Raw genomic sequence first — 23236 nt, 5'->3', positions numbered from 1 at the left:
AGGAGAAAGAGAGTTATGGTAATAATGATGTCGTTGTTGTTGCTGTAATTGATGTTATTGTTGAGTTATGGTGATGAAGAATGGTGGGAGGGGTGTTGCAGGGTGGTATGGAATAATTTTTAAAAGTAAATAAATACTGATATTTTTATATAAAAAGATAAATTATATATTAAATTATTTACACGTGACAGTTTTTAATTGGTTAAAAAAAATTAATTTTGAGTCTTTTCATGCGCCTGTAGTGCGTGTATATACGTAGAGGATCAAAATGATATATTTACAATAATTTAAGTAAGATTCGTGAGGTAATAGATTGAAAGTAAAGTTTAAGTATCTTTTTGAGACAAGATTGGAGATTTTCTCTTTAAACATTAAAATTCTTTCATGGCATACTTATCTGTTTCTCTATTCTTACTTCTATCTTCTTCCTCATTTTAATTCTTCTTTTTTTTTTTTAATTCAATTCTTTCTTTCTTTTTGAATTTGTTTTGTTCATTGGAAGTTGCTCTAATCACGAGCTTTGTTTTTATTTGCTTACTAATTCCAATGTTCCTTCTTACTTTACCACTGAACGACATGGCTTGCTTGCTTTTTGTTTCAACTACTTATATTATTTTTCTCTGTTCAATATATGTTTGGTAGAAGAGATGGTGAAGAAAGAAAAAGGTATGGTGATAGAACACCATTGGAATCGCTGCAACCTAGTTTACACATCAGTACAATCATCGAGCTGTTAGAATTTTTTCCTTCTTCTGTGGTAACCGATAAAATAACAATCTTAATAGAAATCATTGTCAGTTAATTTTTATAATTTTTTCTTCTTTGACCGATGAACTTAGTTTTGTGAGATATTTTAAAATAAATATTTTAATATACTTATAGATATTTTTATTTGTCTTGGAACAAAATAAAATTTATTTGTGGTGGGTTTTATAGATACATGTTAATTAAATGGTGGCCAAGTATTATGAAATTGTGGCAAGTATCACATGTCATATTTTAATTAATAATTTTCTTGTCCAAGGTTATAAATAGCCAAACCATCTGATGCAATGAATGCACCAACATATGTGTATTTCTCTTTCCTTCTCTGCCCATTTTCTCTTTACTTTGCTTTTATGTGATTTAAATAATAAACTTATTATTTTCTTTTTTTTTTTTCTCATTAATTAGGGAAGACTTATATAATTCGGATATCCTCTAATTAATTAGGAAAGTGTTTGTTTAATCCTGGAAAAATATTTTACATTGCGAAAATAATTTCTTACGACAATGTCTAGCACGACTCAAGTATTTTATATATTACTTAAAATATTATAATTATTATTATTATTATTATCATCATCACCATTACTATTATTATTATTATTATTGTTCTTCTTGTTATTATTATTGTAACTTGTGATAGTATTAAAAAAGAAATAATATTATTATTGCTGCAGTTCATTTATTTTACAATCGATAGTGATATTTTTTTATTGTTTCCCAATAATCTAAGAAACTATGACATATAATATTATTCCTAAGACCATTAATAATACTGATATTGATGTTGCTCTGGTTGCTTTGATTCCAGATAGTTTGTCAGAAAATTATGGTACTGCAGAATACAGGTATGAAAATAAACTTGGTTATACATCTAATGCTAATAATAAAATCTCCATAGAAGATGTATCTCAATGCAAGAGAATATATGAAAGAAATGACAATCCCGCTAAGTTAAAAATAAATTTGATTAAAACGGATGATATCATCATTCCGGTCATTTCAGAAATGAATATTGAGACCAACGTGAGAAATTGGGCGGTAGACTCTGGTGCTACTAGGCATATTTGTATAAATAAAAATGATTTTGTATCATACACCCAGGTTGAGAAAGAAGAAGAAATTATTTATCTTGAGACCTCGAGAACTATTCAAATTCTTGAAAAAGGCTAAGTTCTTTTCAAACTCACATCTAGTAAAACTTTGGCATTGAGTAATGTGTTGCATGATCCTAATATCAGAATTAATTTGATTTCTGTGGCACTATTAGAAAAAGTTGAAATAAAAGTTATATTTAAAAACAATGAGGTCATATTAACTAAAAATAATATTCTTATTGGAAATGGACGTTGTAATCATGGATTATATATGCTTAATATTCATAATGATATTTCTAGTTCTACGTATTTGACTGAGTCTATTTCTTTATGGCATGCTAGATTAGAACATGTTAATTTCTCTTATATAAAGAATATGCAATCACTTGATTTGATATCTGGTTTAACTCAAATAATTATGATAAATGTTAAATGTGTGTTGAAGCTAAAATAACTAAAAAGTCATATTTTTCAGTTAATAGAGAAACTGAATTATTATCTTGGATTCACACTGATTTGGGTGATTTAAAACAAACTATGATTAGAGGTGAAAAAAGATATTATGTGACTTTTATTGATGATTTCTCTAGATTTATCAAGTTGTATTTACTTACAAATAAAGATGACGCATTTGATGCTTTTATGCTTATAAATCTGAAGTTGAAAATCAACTTAGTAGAAAGATAAAGAGAATTAGATCTGATAGAGGTGGAAAATATGTATCTTTAAATGCTCTTTGTGAAAAAGAAGAAATTATTCATGAAGTAACTCCACCTTACTCATCTGAGTCTAATGGTATAACTGAAAGAAAAAATAGAACATTAAAAGAAATGATGAACTCCATGTTAATTAGCTTTAATGCGCCTGATAATGGGGTGAAGCTATTTTATCTGCATGTCACTTGCAAAAGAATTCCTCATAAACGAACTGGTAAAGCTCCTTATGAATTTTGGAAAGGTTATAAACCTAATTTGAAATATTTAAAAATATGGGGTGTGTTGCTAAAGTTCTTTTGCCCGAACCTAAAAAGAGAAAATAAGTCATAAAACTGTTGATTGCATGCTTATCGGATATGCTAAACATAGTGTTGCATATAGATTTCTTATTTTGAAAAATGATGTGCTTGGTAGTAATACTATTATTGAGAAAAAGAATGTTGAATTCTTTAAAAATATTTTTTCACTTTGTGAGAAAATATCGCATGGACCTATTGAAAAAGAAAATGAATCTACCTTTAACATTGGGGAACTGAAAAGGAGTAAAAGGCCTAGAAAAGAATATTTTTCTTATGGAAATGACTTTCAAACTTTTCTTGTCGATAATGAACCATTAAATTATTTTGAAGTTATATCTTCTTCTGATGCTAAATTTTGGAAAGAGGCAATAAAAGTTGAAATTGATTCTATCATGAAAAATAATACATGAGTTTTAACTGATTTAACTCCAGATGCAAAACCTATTGGCTGCAAATGAATTTTCAAAAAGAAATTTAATCCTGATGGATCTATAGATAAATATAAAGCTCGTTTAGTAGCTAACGGATTTACTTAAAAATAAAATACTGATTATTTTGATACATTTGCGCCAGTAACAAGAATTTCTTCTATTCGAATATTAATTATTTTGGCATCGATTCATAAGCTTTTTATCCATCAAATGAATGTAAAAAACAGCTTTCTTAAATGGTGATCTAGAAGAAGAAATTTATATGGTTCAACAGGTTGTACAATTTTTGGACAAGAAAATAAAGTTTGTAAATTAATTAAATCTCTTTATAGCCTTAAACAAGCTCCTAAACAATGGCATGAGAGATTTGATCAAGTTTTAATAAAAGATGAATTTTCTTCTATTGAAGTGGATAAATGTGTTTATACTAAAGTAGTAGACAATGATTATGTGATAATTTGCTTATATGTTGATGACACGCTTATATTTGGTACAAATTTAAATATTGTGCAAGTACCAAATTATTTTTGTCTACTAACTTTGATATGAAAGATTTGGACAAAATAAATATGATATTGGGAGTTAAAGTTACAAGGAGAGATGATGGAATAATGTTAACACAAGAACATTATGTTGAAAGGATTCTTAAGAAGTTTGAATGTTGGGAGACAACTCCTGTAGCTACTCCTTATGATGCTAACTCTAAATTGAAAAAGAATAATGGTGATCCAGTTTCCCAGTCTAATATGCACAAATTATTGGGAGTTTAATGTATTTGATGAATTTTATCAAACCTGATATAGTTTATGGTGTGTGTAGACTGAGTAGATATACTCATAATCTCAATCATAAGCATTGGTCTGCATTAATGCGATTAATAAAATATTTAAAAGGAACCATGAATTATGGTATTCTATATAGTGGATTTCCTTCTACTTTAGAAGGATATTGTGATGCAAATTGGATCTCTGATTCAGATGAGACGAAATCCACTAGTGATTATGTGTTCACATTAGGTAGTGGTGCAGTATCGTGGAGATCAGCTAAGAAGACGATCATTGCTAGATCAACTATGAAATCAGAGTTTGTAGATCTGGAATTAGTTGGTACTGAGGCTGAATGACTAAGAAATTTCTTAGCAAATATCCCTTTAAAAAGGATGATCTGTTGCCTCATAGTCCTTCTAAGAATGATGATCTGTCACCTAATATCCCTTTGAAAAAAGATGATCTGTTATCTAATATTCTTTTAATCAAGGATGATCTGGTGCCTCCCGTGTATATACCCTGTGATTATCAAGCCGTAATTGCTATTGTAAATAATAAATCTTACAATTGTAAGAATAGACACATGAAATTGAGGCATAATGTTGTTAAGCAACTGCTGAGAGATGGAATAATTTTCATTGGTTATGTAAAGTCAAAATTGAATTCGAACGATTCACTGACTAAACCTATGGGAAGAAATTAATTCTTCAAACCTCAAAACAGATGGGGTTAAGGTCAATATGATTGTCAATAGAGATGGTAACCCAACCTATGTGATTGGAGATCCCATGAAGTAGGTTCATATGGGTAATAACAAGCCGATATTGACACTGCACATTTATTGAGAGTACTTAAACTGCTACTAAAACTGAGGGATGAGTTATTAACTCTTAATGAATTCATAGTCCTTATAGATGGTGTATTTAAAGCAGTGTACACTTGCTGAATTCACCTATATGAGAAATGGAATAAGACCGTTCCTATGAGACTTCGGCCTAGTCTCTCGAGTTCTCATGAATACCAGGCGAGCGCATGGTCTATTGGCGCAAAACCGCGTTGAACAACAAAATTACGATCAAAATGTGATTGTTAAAGTGTCTCGCTTACAATAAGAGTTATTTGATTCATAAAAATATTATATTTCACCAATAATTCTATAAGTTAAATTTTATCAGTGTAAGTTTGGTTCATAGTCTAAAAGATACCAAATTTATTGTATTTTGTCCATATAAATTCAATAAGTTTGGGAGATTGTGAGATATTTTAAAATAAAATAAAATAAATATTTTAATATAATTATAGATATTTAATTTGATTTGGGACAAAATAAAATTTATTTGTCTTGGGTTTCATTAACACATGTTAATTAAAAAATGATGGCCAAGTATTATGAACCTGTTGGGTTTCATTAACACATGTTAACCTGTTTATCACATGTCATATTTTAATTGATAATTTTCTTGTCCACAGCCACAAGAAGGCTATAAATAGCCAAACCATCTGATGCAATGAATACACCAACATATGTGTATTTCTCTTCCCTTCTCTGCCCATTTTCTCTTTACTTTGCTTTTATCAAATAATAAACTTATTATTTCTTTTCTTTTTTTAGTTAAAACTTGTTGGTTTATAACTAATTTTGTTGATTTCTTTATCCTCTGATTAATTAGGAAAAACTCATATAATTCGGATATCCTCTAATTAATCAGGAAAGTGCTTGTTTAATCCTAAAAAAATATTTTACATTGCGGAAATAGTTTCTTATGACAGTGTCTAGCACGACTCAAGTATTTTATATATTACTTAAAATATTTTAATTATTGCTATTATTATTATTATTATTATTATTATTATTATTATTATTATTATTATTATTATTATTATCATCATCATCATTACTATTATTATTATTATTATTGTTCTTGTTGTTATTATTATTGTAACTTGTGTTAGGATTTAAAAAGAAATATTATTATTGTTGCAGTTCATTTATTTTCACAATTGATAGTGATATTTTTTATTGTTTTTCAACAAGTTTAATTGGTGCTTTTCCGGCCAAAATAACGACGCCAACAGATTTTATTTTTGAGTTTGATGTTCGGAAGTGAAGAATTGGGGAAGAAGACGGGCAAAGAAGTTTGAGACATTGCATGAAGTAGAAATTCACTGGTACAATGTGTGATTAAATTTCAAACTCTTGGCCCAAAGTTAGCAATGTCTCTAGTAATCATTTGGCATCAGGTCTTTCACTTGGAGATACATTTAAGCATTGCAGAGCAACGTTATTTTGAGGTGAATCCTAGTTCATTTGAGGTGAAGAAGACGGCAAAGAAGACAAAGGATTGTCATTTTTAATTAATTTTAAAATAACTTTTTTTTTATGTTGCTATAATATATTTTAAAATATTTATTTTGGACCCACACGACATGTGTCACTATTTAATTCGTTAAATTGCCATGTCATCGAAAGTGCATCACAGGTATTTTATCTTTTTAGCTGATTGACAAAAAAAAGTCTAATTGGATCAAAATTCGAATGGGTTAGGGACTTGATTGGTACAAGCCTTAATTGAGGGATCTAAGTGAATTTTTGTGACAACTTTAAGTATTGTCGATAACTTAAGCCTAAAGACTAAATAATTCTGAATCTTTCTTGAATTTTATGTATGTTATAACTTGTAGACTATACGCTACAACTATTATCCCAGTTGGGGGTGAAGACTAATAGTGTTTCATGTCATATATATGAACAAAGATTAATTTCATTTTGTGTACAAGAAAATATGATTCATAGTATATTTTTCGGAATCCTTACTGTCTTGCCTATACCCCATAGATTAGCAATACTTTGTCGTTTGGTACAATACAATGGTGGGGTCTCCCAAAATATTATATCTTCATCATTTGACGAAGACAACTACACCCAAATTATCACATTTTGCTATGTAAAGCTAAATGATAATGTGCCGAATCCACTTACAAAGGTCTAACTGGAGAAGTGGTTGAGAATTAATCGAATAAAATCGGACTATCGTTGAGGTCAAGTCATTATGGAGGTAACTCTACCAAGAAGACTAAAGATTCTACCAACAAGCTGGTCCAATGTCGAAGGAACTTGGATAAAATAATGCTAATATTGACATGTTCAGAATTACAAACTATTGCATAAACACAAATGCAGAATAAACAAATATATCGGGACAGAAGCAAACCTCCCTAGTGTTTAATCAGACCACAATAAGGTATGACAAAGACGAGATAGCAAAGCAAATATTACAATAGCAAACAATTTTTGTTGTACTTATGATGAGCAACAGCCACCACTCTGTGTCACCGGCTGTCCACGGATATTCACTGTTGGAGGCTTCGCAGAATTTGAGGCTGGTTGGCTTGCCATCCTGCATTTAAGGGAGTTTAGAGAAAGAAACAGTACAAGTACGCAAAAGAAGCATCGGCGAGATTAGACATCACTTAGATGCAAAAAGATCATTTGGAGGATGACACCTTGACAGCATCAAAATGAAGCTGAACTCTACTTGACCAACTGGATCTAATTCACCCAAGACCAACCAGCCAAACCCAACCAGGTAGGGGAAGTTTTGTATCTGATCAGCGGGGAGTAGGAGGCTAGGAGAAGCAGAACAGCCTGGTGTAACAACGGGGCCAACCTAAGAGCTAGCTCAGTTAGAACACATTTCTAGCTCTCGCTGAAAACATAGTTTTCTCTTTGCATTCTTTTCTTATGAGGTTGTGTACAACAGCCTTAACTACACAAGCTAGTTTTCTAGCCAATTGGGCCAAGCTAAGAGCTAGCTCATGCTGAAGACATCATTTCTTTTTTCATTCTTTTCTTACGAGGTTGTGCAAGCCTTGATCACACGAGCTAGTTTTCTAACCAATTGGCCAAAACAATAAATCGACGCTCTCCCATTTCTTTCTTCATTCTTTTCTTCTGAGGTTGTGTACGCCCTAACCACACAAGCTAGTTTTCTAACCAATTGGCCAAAACAATCAATCGACGCTCTCCCGTTTCTTTTTTCATTCTTTTCTTCTGAGGTTGTGTAAACCTTAACCACACAAGCTAGTTTTCTAACCAACTGGCCAAAACAATCAATCGACACCCTCCCCTTTTATTCTAACTTTTGAAAATTACACTAGAGCTCCAACAACAACAACAACAACATACCCACTGATTTCCCACTTAGGCTCCAAAATTCTAAATTTGAAAGTACCTTCTGAATTTCATACTTCTGCCCACAAAATACAAAAAAAAAAAAAAAAAAAAAAAACTCTTAATATTCTCTTAAACTTCCCCTTTTATTCTAACTTTTGGAAATTACACTTAAGCTCCAAAAATCTAAATTTGAAAGTACCTTCGGATTTTCATACTTCTACCCACGAAATACAAAAGAACTCTTAATATTCTCTTAAAACTTTGAATTCTCAATCTTTCTATTCTAAATTCTCAAATAGTGCTACAAGATAGTGAATCAAGCTTTTAATCAAGGCCTCCGATACTTTAGTTTATTTGGGTAACTTGTTACCTAGTCGTTCCAACTTTTAGTTTCAATTACTAGTTTTACTTATATCTATTTGTTATTGATTTTTATTTGTACAAATAATAGTATCACCCCCTTGCTTTACAGAAAATAGAAAATAGGTTATAGAGTTTAAGAAGAATTTAGAGTAGATGAACTAAATGCATATTTTGATAATACCCTACCCAGCCTAATTAAGATACTGATAATTACATCATTATCTAAGGTTTGCTCGTTTGGTTCACACGTTGGACCAACATGGAATGCAACAACAAATGAATAATGTCAAACAACTCGGACTCAATAAGATGAATTGTCTACGTGAAGAGAGAAAGATATACTAGTTTTGAATGATCAGTGAAAATAATGGAAGTTCCAATTTGTAAGATTACCTTTTGAATATTGCCAAGTTACACTTTGTAATATTTCAAGTTGAAAATCGAAGTTTGGAAACCCAATGACATTTGACATTTTCTCTTTCATATTTTGTCCAATGCTTCAAATTAGTTACTTACATTAGTCATTAAAGAAAACTATGGTATTAACCTCAAAGAAGAACGGAAACCAAAAGAAAAGACTGGGGGAGCCACCTCAGTTTGGCCTCAAACTGGAACCAATCAACAACCAGCCTGCGTCAACTCACTTGACTATATCTTAATACATATTTATATTCAGAATATAGCAGAAAGATCTGTTTTCTAATTGACTGTTGCTTTTACGCTATAGCTTGCATCATGGTTCCATATATAGGTTCAAAACAGTCATTTAAGGGCTCAAAGTGCCAAATGGTAGGTAAATAGGAATCCCAACTTCACGATGGCTATGTTTACTTTCTGCACTAGAAATATCTCACGCTTGGGACCAACTACCACATAAACGATGACGTGATAGAAAAGCATATAGGCACTAGATATTGGAAAAAAAATACCTAAATTGCACCACAGATCAGGCTTGAGAAAGTTAGATGTTACTAAACTTGTACTGCCGCCTGATAATGAGATATGTGCTTACCTATTTTTGATAGCACCAGTCATAGCCATGAAAACCTGTTCTACATTTGTAGCATCTTTAGCACTGGTCTCCAAGAATGGAATGCCAATTTCATCAGCAAATGCCTAAGAACGAAGTGGTCAGTCAGTATAGTTTGATTTAGGCGCAAAGAATTAAATGTATGGTAGAGAATTGATTTACCTTAGCCGTGTCATATGAGACAACTCTATTTGTAGTAAGATCAGCCTTATTCCCAACAAGAATTTTGTTAACATTGTCACTAGCATAACGATCAATTTCACTCAGCCACTGTTTGACATTATTGAAACTCTCTTGATCTGTCACATCATACACAACCTACCCAAGAGGCCATCAAGAAACATCAAAAGATGAAGAAAACAATTGATGATAAAATTTATGGGAAAGCACTTACTATTATGCCATGGGCTCCACGATAGTAGCTGCTAGTGATGGTCCTGAAGCGTTCTTGTCCAGCTGTATCCCACTATATGAAGTAAAAAAGGAAAAATACAAGGACCTTTATTCCAATTAAAAGTTTGGCTTGAATAAAATTAGCGATATAAAAGAGTAAACAGAAATGCAAGTGAAGTCTTACAATCTGAAGTTTTATAGTCTTCCCATCTTGCTCTACTGTACGGATTTTCTACATGAAAAGATTAGGTAAGATGATCAACTACACTTATTTAAGAATGGGATGGCAGAATAAAATCACAGAAGACTCCAGCTATATATAAATGAAGTAGCTCAGCAACGACAGTGGTATTTACTTACAAAATCAACTCCAATGGTGCTTATGTAACTTTCCAGATATGTGTCGTCCTGATGGAAATACAAGCCAAACATTCAGCACCTTTTACAGAAGATAGCTTTAACTACATCAAACTATATTCTGATAGCTTTCCATTGCAAAGTGAGAAAATCCAAGTAAAATTTCACTCCTACAAAATCTCTAATATTGAAGCTCCATAAGCAGCAAGATGCATCATTAATTAATCAGAGGTTTACACTGTGAACATGAAACTAAGAGTGTATCAAACTAGTGCCTTAGGAAGGAGGGACAAAGTTGATGCCAGAAGTAGTTTACCAAAAGTAAACAAGAATGATCATAATACCACAAGATCAATCAACGTGAAGACCTAAAGACTAGAACAATTCTACAAGGGGATTAAGGAGATAGGTTATAATTCTGGTGACTAAGTTCAGTGTTCATAAGGCTTTAGTAAATAAAGAGTGAAATAGCCACATTGAAAAAACGGAACCTTGCTGGTGGGAGAGGATCTCACATTTTCCACCCCTTCCACTAAATGCAATGAACCACAAAAGAAAAAACAACAAAAGATGTCTGGAAATAATTCCCAAACACAATGACTTAAGTAATAAACTGACCTTTTTTATGACACTAACAGAAGTTAAGAGTCAAAGAAACATGAATATTTACAGATTTTCCTATCTTTTAAAATTTCTCATAAAGATGAACAGGGATTAATATGTTTTTATCCAACGAATTGGATGGTTTCAAATAGAAGATGGTGATAAGCTGTCTCTTTTAGATAAATGGGGTAGTTTACTTTGCTTTATTGGTTGTTGATTCATATTTAAAGTAACTATATCCTACTCTATATTATATTTTTATGTGCTACCTTCCACTTCATCATGATTTCTTCACTTCACTACTGTATTCCCTTTTCATACATGCTTTGAAATGTTTTACTTGAGCCGAGGGTCCATCATAAACAATTGCTCTACCATCACATGGTAAGGGTAAGATATGTGTACGCACACACACCAGACCTCACTTGTGGGATTACACTTGGTATGATGTTGTTGTCATTGTTGATGTACTACCTCCTATGTAGGCATAGCAGTTCTAATGCAATACTTTGACCGAATCTTAAAACTATAGTCACCATAAAAATGATACTAAATAAAGAGCAGTATTCCTAATCAGAAAATTGAATCTTTTTGAAACAAGCTTCATTAAAATGATGCAAAGGAAAGCTATGAACTATGATCCTATAGGTAGTAAGCTTGGATAATTTAATACCAAGAAGGCTGTTGCTGTTGTCATGGACATCGCCTTAACATTTTTATGGTTCAAGTGAAAAACACTCCATTAACAACATGGTTTCCTTCATATCCTTCTTGTTTACAACACTTATCACATGAGGCATATAGCGTACCAAATATTTTATAGTTCAACTTTCTGATTCATTGTTTCTCTTCACGACGGCGTTACTACTGCCTATTGGTATCTGTGATCGTTAATACAAATAGGTAAATCTAAGGGTGTGGTTTAGTGGTCGACTAAATGAGTACAAACCTTTAGAAACCAGGATTCAAATCCGGATTAAAAAAAACCGCAGTGATTTCTTCCCATATGTCTAAGCTTTGTAGGTGGAGTTACCCAATAACTGTGTTGGTTGGGACTAACAAATACTCAGTGAAATAGTTGAGGTGCACGCAAAGTGCTACCTTCCACTTCATCATGACTTCTTCACTTAAATAAGTTTGACTTCATATATTGCAGTTAATTGTAGTTTTTTCATTTACTTTGTCCATATAATTGTTGTTCGTTATCATAATTATTTTTCTTGCACTGCAAAACAGTTTATTTCCTTTGTGCCATTCTTCGCAACCTTCGTCTTAATGAGTTTTATAATAGAAGCCCAACAGATTTTGGCTCTTTTTATAAGTTTTTTGGCCTTTTGACAACATTGTAACTCATCGATAGCTGATTAAAGCTAACAGAGAAGTCAAGAAAAAGAACAGAAACTGAAAATGGCAGTGTGTAAGGCCAATATGTTCCCTCAGACGTCAGTCCATTTGTTTTGTTAAAAGGATAAATCAGCATTTATGTTTCACAAAGAAAGGAAAGGAGATAATACAGTAGTACAGCTAATTTTATGATCAAAATTCAGAAACTTACGGCAAACCTCAGAAGAAGACATGATTTCCCAACACCAGAATCACCAATGAGCAAAAGCTTAAAGAGGTAGTCACTGCAAGCAGCGAACAACAGATAGTCATAACATTATATAGTGTATTAGCTTTCCAGATGTTTGAGGTATGCCTGTCTATGATATATTTCGCTGTGTAGGTGTGAAAACATAATATTTGAAAATGTTAAAAGAAGAAGTGGTAGACCTTAAATCACATGAAAAGAAATTATCTCAAGGACGTAAAATATCTCAAAATCCAGACAGATCTAGAGAAAAAAGAAAAATTGGACATCGAGACCCATATTGGTGATACCAGCTACTCCCTCCATCAATCTTTACTTGTCCATGTTGCTAAAAATAGATGTCCTACAATCGTTTGCAAAACCAATGGCTAATTTACCCATTTGTACCCATGTTATCCTTGGTATTTAGTTTTCATTATCCAATGCATTTACCAAAGCATTAAATTTATTATATTCAAAGGGTAATATGATAAAATTAACCCTATTATATATTGTTTCTTCAAGTGTGTGCCAAGTCAATAGTGGACAAGGTAGAAGACTAGTGCTACTAAAAGACACTTAGGGGTTGTTTGGTGTAAGGGATTAAAGCATATAATCCATGGATAAAATTTTTGATGCCTTGTTTGGTTGCCTAGTTCGGGATAACTTATCCCGGGACTAACAAATAGTACCGAGATAAGTTATCCCACCTTTTGGGTGGTACAAGTAATCCCAACATATATTACCTTGGGATAAAGCCATAAAATGGCAAAATTATCCTCCAAGTCCTTTGATTATAACTTTTCAAATATATATATATATATATATATTACATTACAACTATATATAAGAGGGGATGTAAGATTTTGGTAATCCTTACATTAATTTTTTTTTTCAATTTTATCCCTAATTTAGATTTTAATTACTCCACAAATTTTTATCCATTTTGATAAATTTGAACAATGATATGAGTTTATTAAATGCTACAAAAGTGATGAGTCATGGAAAAATGATAATGACACCATAAAAACTATTTGTACAATCAAGTTCAAAATTGCTCCAAGGATTTATTATCTATCTATTTTGTAGAAATGTTTATTAATCTTACTTCAATTTTTTATTTTTTCTAACAAATTTATCATGGACAAGTAATTAAAGTATCTTGACATTCCCTTTCTAACGTAGTGCATGCTTAATTATTAATTAAAAAGTTATATTTTATATATAGCTAAAAATGTTTGAAAATTTAATTTTTAAAAAATATAATTTAACTCTCCAAATATTAATGATACTAAATAATGAAAAATGAGAGTACTTATTTTTCACATTTTTTGGTGATGAATTCTTTTAACAAAAAATGGGATTAAAAATGTTTAATAGAATTTAGGACAAAATAAGTAATTTACATGAAATACTAAAGCTTCATACACATTTAAGAAATATCAACATAAATTTCTCAACATGTATTTTTAGGAAAAAGAAACTACTAAAGTTAAAAAAAAAAAAAAAAAGTAACTTTTCAATTTCTTTTGTATGACTTGATATGAAGGAAAATCTACAAAAATATTTTGTTGAACCAAGTTTTTAATTATTTAAATTAAATTCTATCGTTATTTATAAGTTAACTTTATTAATGTTATCATACAACAATTTTCAGTGTTAAATATTTATTATATCACTTTGAATGTTAGAATTTTTTTTTTTTATAATAAATGAGTTAATTAATATAAGTTTAATTGAAAAAAATTTAATGTTGAGAAAAAAAATAATGAAGTTAATTCAACATAACATAAAACTTAATTAAGCTAAATAAGGTGAAGGGTATTTTTGTAAACAAACTATCTATTCTTAGAAAAAATGCAATGCATATTATTTTTAGTACACAAACCAAACAACCACTAAAAATAATACCAGGATAACTAATCTCAGGACAAGTAATTCCAATATAACTAATCCCAGCATATCTTATTTCAGCATAACTTGTTTTCCAACCAAACGATCCCTTAGTATATTAGAAATATAACCTGTATTGCTAGGATCCACCAAAATGTCGTGGGGCATACGTTGGATCCTCCAAAAGTTACATATTTTTGGAGGATCCAGCATGGGTGCGGCAATATCTTTTAAGGATCCAAGCAACACAGGATATTACAACTAGAGTATATTAGAAAACCCCTAGTGTAAGATAATTCTTAAGTACATAGTATTGAAATACTACAACATAAATACTACAAAATACCCGGTATAATCCCATAAAGTGGGATCTGGGAAGGGTGGAGCGTACACAGAACTTACTCCTACCTCTGAGGTAGAGAGGTTGTTTCTGGTAGATCCTCGGCTCAAGAAAAAAAAATTGAAATCCTATGGATCCAAATAAAGGCACATGATATTGAGATTCATGCAACCGACCTCAACTAGGTTAGGATTGAGATTGAGGCATAGTAATTGTTGGGCATATACATGCGAAAGCAACATGGACTATAAATCTCAAAGAACTAATTTTTTATATTTTAATGTTCAACCAGCATCCTTTGTTGTTGGCATTGTTGTATATTGTTATAGGGCAAAAACACAAATATTCTAGATTAACTTCGTCGGGAGTAGGTTCTGAGGGAAATCAAATACAAATTCAAGTCTTCAACCATAAGTGCTAATCACATCTGAAATATAGTTGAGCAGAAAGCAATTTCGAATTGTATCAGATCATTCTACACAGTGGCAGATAAAGAATTTTTAAGTTATGACTGCTCAATTTTTTCTAATTTGGAGTTGCTACTAAATCCGGGTGCTCAATTAACATATGTGCACACGTTACAAGGTTTCCTATATAAATAAACGTTACAAGGTTTCCTATATAAATAATAGTGTTGGCTCCGAAATGTAATGGATGTTGAAGCACCCATGAGCTTAAACTTAGATCCGCCATTGCTTCTACCAGAGGCAAATCTATGTACATCAGTGGGGTGCAACGGCACCTCAGTTGAAACTTAGTGCATATGTGTATACATGTATAGTTGAGCATATAAATATTAACCATGACACCCGTCAGCACAAGTGAAATTTTGGTGCCAATGGCGAAGAATCAAGTTTATGCCCAAGGGTAACGAGATTGAACATCACTTCCACTTTCTTTTCGAAAATATATTCAAGTGAGCTTTTATTGTTAAAAAAAAAATGAACTACAGACCTCATTGAAAACAAGGCTGTATCAAACTAACAAGCCAAGGACCTCCTTGTGTATGAGGTGCTCTCTATTTATAGATCACTACGTAATCTTGATTTCGCTTCGCTTACACAAAATGCTATGTACTTTCCGTTGAAAGCGGTGGCACCTGGAACTTTCAAATCCTAGATCCGCCTTTGACTTTTACCGCATGCACAAAAAGAAACAAGAATTCCTAATTTTTCCATCACGCACTTAACACACTTGGTTTCAACACCTCTCCATTAGTACTCCAAAAACATTCACATAATAAATCAACACAGCTAATACTAATAAGCTCAAAGATGTATCCTTTGCATTTTCATCCTCCTCTCCGCTATCAAAAGACATCTAATTGGATCCAACAACAACAACATACACAGTATATTTTGGTGGGGTCAGGGAAGGGTAAGTGTATCAGTGGTGAGATAGAAAGGTTGTTTCCGCTACATCTAATTGGATCCAATGAACTAAATCTAGCAATTTCCTTAAGGTATGTAAAAATAGAATAGAAAACCAATGGATCAATCATTAATCATGAAAATTATCAGCTAAATTCCGATTATAATTGACTTAGGTTTCCCAAATAAATCCACTAATTGTCTCAATTCAATTAATTGAAGCACAAAAAAATCCACACTCATCCAAACTAACAATAAATAAATTTAAATCCGAACAAATTAAATCACAATATTTATTTGAATTTTGAAAAAAAAAATGACACTTCTACAAACTAAATAATAAATAAATTAAATCTCAACAAATTGATTCACAATATTTATTTGAATTTTGAAAAAAAAAAAAATCACACTTCTCCAAACTAAATAATAAATAAAATTAAATCTGAACAAATTAATTTATTTGAAGTTTGAAAGTAAAAAATGAAGCGATAAATGGAACATACTATTCAGGATTCATTGCAGATCGAACGGAGATGAAATTCGCCGGTGACGGAGGAAATTTTACCGGCGAGAAATGATCGGAATCTGATATGTGAATGTTACGTGGGAGAATTAAAGACACGTAAAGAAAGTATTGAAATATTGAGCAGGAGAAAGAGAAATTGCTTTAATTTTCTTTATTTTTATTTCCCGATCCAAATGAAAAAAAAAATTATTACGTAATTTTTTCTATTCAGACATAAAATGAATTTAGATAGATTATGAATAAAAAAGAATTATTTTTATATTATAAATTCCGATAATTTGAAACTTAATAATAAAAAAATTTGATATTTTACGCAATTATTAAAAATGTTGATTTTAAATCTATAGAAATACGTAATTAGTCTTCGATAGATCAAATAAAGATTAAGTTTTTCCAGATACATAATTAGTTGTTGATATAATTCTTTAAATTTTGAATTTATCGAGATACATAATACATTCAACAAAAATATATTTTTTCTTTATAAAGATACATAACTAACTTTCCAATACATTCAATATTGAAATTTTTGTAATTGAAATTTACGTAAATACGGTAAGTAGGCGTTTGGGTAAGAGAATTTTTTCACTTTTTCCGCAAAATTATTTCACTATAATGGGAAAAAGTAAAAATAGTAATGTTTGACTACAGTGGCGGAGTCAGAACTTCAACATCCAAAGAAGTAGTCATACGAACTAACCGAAAGGGATTCAACATCAATTATATAAGCATAAGAAAATAATTTTAACCAAGTTAGTCTCATTTTATGTGTTAGTCATTTGATCAGACATGAAGTTTAAGATACAAGTGATGACTTTGTAAAGTTTATAAAATTGTCCTTCTTAAAATTATTTTAATGTTTACTTTTAGTTGTCTTTTTTAATAAGTGAGATTCACTAAGAATAAAATAGAAATGATGTCATTAAATAATTACCAAATAAGGAAGCCTGACATTCTTTTTGGAACAGACCAAAAAGAAAATAGCAAGATAAAATGGGACGGAGGAAGTATATTTTTGCCAAAGGAATTCATATGAACTCCCCTGACCATAAGGTGGATCTGCCCCTGTTTGGCTATAATAATCATTTTAGTGAAAATTATTTTAAAAAAATTTCACTTTTATTTACTCAGAAAATTTTAAAAGCGAAAAAGTTTCAAATATATCCCTGAACTTTAATAAATGATATAAATATACCCTCCGTCATATTTTAGGTACAAATATTCTCTTGTCTCTAATGAAAATATACAAATATACCGTCAAACTTTAATAAATGAAACAAATATACGCTCCACCATACTTAGGGTACAAATACACTGTTGTTGTTAATGAAAAAGTACATATGTACCCTTCTCATTAACAATGGGACACATGTCAACATCGTATTATTTGATCATTTTAAATTTATTTTATCTGTGAATAGTTTAATTCATCTTAAATTATAACCCAAACCATCCAAATAACCTGATCTGATCCGTGATACATTGAGGACCTTGATTTGGCCGAGGAATGTCCAAACTTTGCAAGTTTTTCTCATATTTTTGTTCTTAAAATATTGTCTTCTTGTTCACTCTTTGAAGTTGGTGAATAATGATGTCATAATAGATTTAAATCAGGTAACAACAACCATGAATTAGAAATAATTTCTGATTCATCGATGCTCATGAATAAAAAAAAAAAAAACAGTCGTTCATGAGGAACATTAAACAACATCATAATATTAATTTAATATCTAAACATTAACCAACATCACAATATTAAACAAATCTCTACTCGATTCTAGATGGTAGATGGATTGAAACATGAATCGAATCAATGCGTTTGTTAAGAGTTTTTTGTGTTAATAAGAGAGTGTGAGTGAGAGAGTGGAAGAAAGAAACATGCGTGAATAGAGATGCGTGATATGTCTTGAAACTTCTCTATTACACGAATCGGGTCGAGTTATTTGGATCGGGTATGAGTTATAATTTAGGATGGATTAAATTATTCAAAAATAAAATAAATTAAAAAGGACCAACCAATACGATGCTGACACGTGTTCCACTATTAATGAGAAGGGTATATTTATACCTTTTCATTAACGACAAAGGTATATTTATACCAAAACTATGATGAAGGATATATTTATACCATTTATTAAAGTTCGAGGGTACATTTATACCTTTTCATTAACAGAAAGATTATATTTATACTCAAAGTATGATGAGATATATTTATATCATTTATTAAATTCAAAATATATTTATATCTTTTTCCTTTTTAAATAATTTCAATTTATATTCATTACTAAACACAACATCAAATTCAACTTCTAACTCTAATTTTAAGAAAATATTAGATTTAAAATAGGGTTTATGTTTATGTTATTTTTTTAAAATGAAATGGCGATCCAACCATAGACACGTCTCCCGTGAATATTATTTTGTCCATTTGGACCATACAATAAAAGTATCAAATAAGAATTCAAAATCAAAAAGAGAGAGTAAAGAAATGGAAGTATTCTATCTACTTTGTTCCATACTTTCAACTTCCATCACTTCCTTCTTCCTCTCTCTTAACCTCCACTTCCATCTTCTCCTCCGTCGCTTCGGTTTCCATTTAGAAACCGGACGAGCCGGAGACGGAGAAGGCTCTGTTTCTCTGTATGAAGGTACTGTATTTCACGAACGACGTCGTCCCGTTCATCATTCGTTCCGGTACCCGGTACGTTATGCTCTTATTGACCTTGATAGTTTGATTAGCGCTCCATATGATCACCTCTCTGCTCATCAAGCTCGACAAATTTCTGGCACTACCGGTCCAGTGTGAGTTGTTGCTTGTCTAAGTGTTACTTTCTTCGTCCATTTGTCCTTGTTCATTTGACTTGACACACCTCAAGAAATAGTAATGAACAAATGATTAAACCTCCAGTTTGTCACGTGTTACTTTGTTAAATTAGGCAAATTTTGTGCTAAAATATAAACGAAAGAGATATATTTAGCTCAAAAATATAACAAAAGGGATATATTTGGATCAAAATGATACCAAGCAGTACATTTAATCTGTATTTAATTGTATAGGACCATAAAAGAAATGGTTTTTTAGTAAAATAAGTGGAAAATAAGGGTGTGTTAGGTAATGGAGGGAAATATTTTTCGAAAAAATTTGAGATAGGAAGTTATGATCGCAAAGCACATGTCCAAATACTAATTTAAAATATGAAATGGCATGTCCAAACGTCTTATAAAATATCTTGGTATTAAGTAAGATATTTTTAAGAGTGTATATATCCATTTATACAACAATAATTTCAAAACAAAAAGATAAAGAGATGGACCTACTCTTATCTTCTCTGCTCCATACTGCATTTAATAGATTATATGCGTCTACAATATACGTCTACTAAATACAGTATAAGTCTTATCACAATTGTAATATAATTTAGTAAGCTTACCAAACGGTCCGTTATGCACTCACTGGCCTTGATAGTTCTTTTCCACGTGCCATGTTTAGGAGCCCATTTGGATGGACTGAATTTAAGTATTGTAGCTTTTAAGCTTCAAGTGCTGGAAAACACTTTTTAAGTATTGGAGCTTAATTTATATTGAATAAAGTAATTATTTACGATAAAAAGGTTTAATGAATTGATCAAAGCAAAAACAAGTGTATGCTAAATTAAGCCAAAAGCAATAAGTTGGACAATTCCAACTGTTTTTGGCTTTAAAGCATTTTAACTTAAAAATTACTCTTAATTTTATCAAACACTCCAAAAAGCTGAAAAGAACTTAAAATGTAGTTTCACTTGTGCACACTAAATCAGATGTCTGAAAGTTCAAAAACTGTTGAAGTGTTTCAGTGTTTTTAGTGCTATGGACTCATGGACTAATTATTCGTCTTTCTTAAAGCAGTTTCTTGTTGACAATACCGCCCAGTGTGGGATATGTGCAAAACCCATTGAGTTTGTATTATTGCTATGATACTGAAGGCTCCTCGCAGAATTTGAAGAAATGCATCGCTGAGGTGAATCATTTTAATTGCTAAGTAACCAAAGCCTAAAATGAGAAATACTGTCAAAGTTCCAGACGAGGAGTTAGTGTCTGCAGTTGCATACGCAAGAAACGAAAGACCTCTCACACAAAACTAGAGCATTTAACCACCAGACAAGCAGATAGCTATGTTTATAAGTAGTGCCCTTTAAGTATTTTTACCTTCTATTTTTATTTTAGTAAAAAAGTTGGATGAAGTAGTGTCAGGTGACACCCCCTCGAGCCAAGGTAAATCCACCCCCGAGTGCCTGTGTACTTCCCATCAGCAACCAAATCCGTTTTACCTGAGAGGTTCCTCACACTTTTTGCTCAATAGGAAGTTATACTGTACCCAGCTGTTTTGCCTTTTTGCTAATTTCCACCCGCTGCATATCCTGTTTCATTTTTCTTAGATCAAATAGTCATATTATATATCATGATTCTGGCTATTTTCTGATTGAATTCCTTCGCAGGTGACTAACACCCCATGGGGTGAAAGAGTATCATTTCTGTTCAACCCAAACTCAGATGTAGTTGCAAAATCTCTTCATGTTAGTCCTTTCAAGGTAAGCCATCTTTAGGGATCACCTTGCCTTTTGTTTACTTGCAGAATCTAATTTTGGTGACCGTTGAAAGTGATGCATAACATTGAGTGTCATGCTCTTGAGTTGTTATCTCATATTGTTCTTGGAGCTTGTTCTTTCTATCAATCTTTTGTGCTGATATTTACGTTGCTTTGTCCTAAGAGATTATATTTTTATCATTATACAAACCTCAACCTGTTACGTAAAGGCTGAGATGGTGTAGAAATACATCTACTTAAGCTGAGGGTTTATCCGAAACAACCTCTCTACCATGTAGGTGTAAGGTGTGCATACACACCACCCTCCTAGACCCCACTTGTGGATTTACACTAGCTATGTTGTTGTATACAAGCCTTAAACTGTTGCGTAAAGGCTGAGATGGTTGAGAGATGCATAGTGTTTGCTATGTTGCCTGTTATTGGATCCAAGATACTTTAGGCATTTATACAATTTTGGTGGCACGTGGCGTCCTTGCTTTTGCAGAACCTGAAATCAGAACTCTTTGTCGCTGTTCCTAAAGTTTTCTGCCATACTAGAGCTTCTATATGCAGTGTGCTTAGGTATTTGTGCTTGGCCCTTATTTTCTGTATAAAATCCTACTAGGTTGGCTAAAATACATCGTTGTTGTTAATTTTATTTATGGAAATTAAAAGACTTTTTTTAAATTGTCTAGTGTATTAACATTTTTAGTTGGCTAGTACTTGTTGAGGGAACATATATTGATTGATTGGCTCACTTGTTTGGTGCTTTATTGTCCAGTCTCGCATACTTTTTCCCGGTTCATAGTTTGGCTTTTCCTACTTTAAGGCACTTCGTTAAAAATCCAATTTCATCTTATTTTTGAATTAACTTAGTCGTTGAAGTTCTTTACTAGCTTTGTGGAATTGATTGCAGGATATGCTAGGAAACTGGACCATGAAAACAAATACACCTGGGGATAATCTATTTGTAACAATTTCAGTAAATCATCCGAAACATGGTGAATATTTCTCAGCTTCATTGATGGCCAAAAGAGTATCATCCTCCATGCATACTGATCTAGCTTTATTCTTCTGGCTAATGCCTCACAAGGTTGCATTATGGATATATTGGCAGGTACATACTCTTCGTTGCCGATAGCTTTGAATATCTTGTGAAAGTGTTAATAAGCGCCTGGGATGCTAATGCATCCATCGTAGTTCAATGGTTGAATCTAGTTGTCATGTTGTTCATACATTGCTCGTTACTCCTGTTGGTTAATCATATTTTTTTTTGACCGTAACTTAGTAAATATAATTGCTTGACCTAATTAAGCGAATTTTAGGTTACACAAATTAGTATAGGAATGACATTCATTCCCTTTCTCCTTTTCACTATATACATCATAGGCTCTCAAGCTTTGGTGGAAGGGCGTTCCTTTCTTGCAACATCCAAGGTACTACAATCCTAGATACAGAGAAGACGCCATACTGTCCGATGAGAAGCTTCATTGTTGTCCAGCGTTTGCATTTGAGATGCAGAACAATCAACAGGATAGAGAGCATTGTTCCAATCCTGCCGATTACTCAACTTCAAGACATCACGGCTTCACTTGGAGGGATGCAAAATGGCCATGGTGCTAAAAGGAATGCAGTAAGTTTCTAAGATATTAATAACATTAAAGTCTCTCTTTCTTCGGGGCAAAACTATTATTGTACTATTTATGGAAACCTGATAAGTAAATTGGGATTGGACTTAAAGGAGCAGATCAACTAAATTTGTGCTGAGAGGTCTGTATGAACTATTGAGGCTGCACTTGGTATGATGTAATACTTACAATTGAAATGTCACCATAGCTTTCTTTGACAGTCAAAAAATTGAAATGTCATCATAAAAATGTTTTCGAGGGTCTCTTTTTGCCTAGTTTTAGTGTATATTCTTTTTTTGCCTGGTTTTAGTGTGTAATTGACATCGAAATACTTTCCTAGTTCATTTTAG

General features: G+C 31.8%; 2 protein-coding genes across 4 annotated transcripts; one reads left to right on the top strand and one right to left on the bottom strand.

The window, feature by feature from the left end:
- Positions 1-7170: 7170 nt before the first annotated feature.
- On the bottom strand, positions 7171-16929 carry LOC107871302 (ras-related protein RABD2a). The gene is made up of 8 exons (XM_016718194.2): positions 16672-16929; positions 12551-12623; positions 10396-10443; positions 10220-10267; positions 10037-10108; positions 9805-9960; positions 9625-9728; positions 7171-7473 (listed from the first exon to the last, which is right to left on the bottom strand). The coding sequence occupies exons 1-8, from the start codon at positions 16683-16685 to the stop codon at positions 7377-7379; spliced, it is 612 nt and encodes a 203-aa protein (XP_016573680.2). The 5' UTR covers positions 16686-16929; the 3' UTR covers positions 7171-7376.
- Positions 16930-19098: 2169 nt separating this feature from the next.
- LOC107871301 lies at positions 19099-23149 on the top strand. Of its 3 annotated transcripts, none has more exons than XM_016718192.2 (5): positions 19099-19496; positions 20580-20691; positions 21170-21262; positions 22175-22375; positions 22648-23149. In XM_016718192.2, the coding sequence occupies exons 1-5, from the start codon at positions 19183-19185 to the stop codon at positions 22879-22881; spliced, it is 954 nt and encodes a 317-aa protein (XP_016573678.2). In that variant the 5' UTR covers positions 19099-19182; the 3' UTR covers positions 22882-23149. The 3 variants fall into 3 exon arrangements, with proteins under 3 accessions (XP_016573678.2, XP_016573679.2, XP_047268692.1); XM_016718193.2 differs by having other exon boundaries at positions 19124-19395; XM_047412736.1 differs by lacking the exon at positions 20580-20691 and having other exon boundaries at positions 19150-19395.
- Positions 23150-23236: the final 87 nt, after the last annotated feature.

The sequence above is a fragment of the Capsicum annuum genome, chromosome 5 (genome assembly GCF_002878395.1).
Source record: "Capsicum annuum cultivar UCD-10X-F1 chromosome 5, UCD10Xv1.1, whole genome shotgun sequence".
Taxonomy (NCBI): Eukaryota; Viridiplantae; Streptophyta; class Magnoliopsida; order Solanales; family Solanaceae; genus Capsicum; species Capsicum annuum.
This window is presented reverse-complemented; position numbering and strand designations above follow the sequence as displayed.

What these genes read in the sequence shown, in the direction of transcription:
- LOC107871301 (XM_016718192.2), top strand. Translation starts at nt 19,183, where the DNA reads ATGGAAGTATTCTATCTACTTTGTTCCATACTTTCAACTTCCATCACT. An exon ending in TGAAGAAATGCATCGCTGAG is followed by an intron (nt 20,692 to 21,169) that starts GTGAATCATTTT and finishes ATTCCTTCGCAG; the next exon opens with GTGACTAACACCCCATGGGG. An exon ending in CATTATGGATATATTGGCAG is followed by an intron (nt 22,376 to 22,647) that starts GTACATACTCTT and finishes TATACATCATAG; the next exon opens with GCTCTCAAGCTTTGGTGGAA.
- LOC107871302 (XM_016718194.2), bottom strand. An exon ending in GCACCATTGGAGTTGATTTT is followed by an intron (nt 10,268 to 10,395) that starts GTAAGTAAATAC and finishes CTTTTCATGTAG; the next exon opens with AAAATCCGTACAGTAGAGCA. An exon ending in ACTGGTGCTATCAAAAATAG is followed by an intron (nt 7,474 to 9,624) that starts GTAAGCACATAT and finishes CCTTAAATGCAG; the next exon opens with GATGGCAAGCCAACCAGCCT.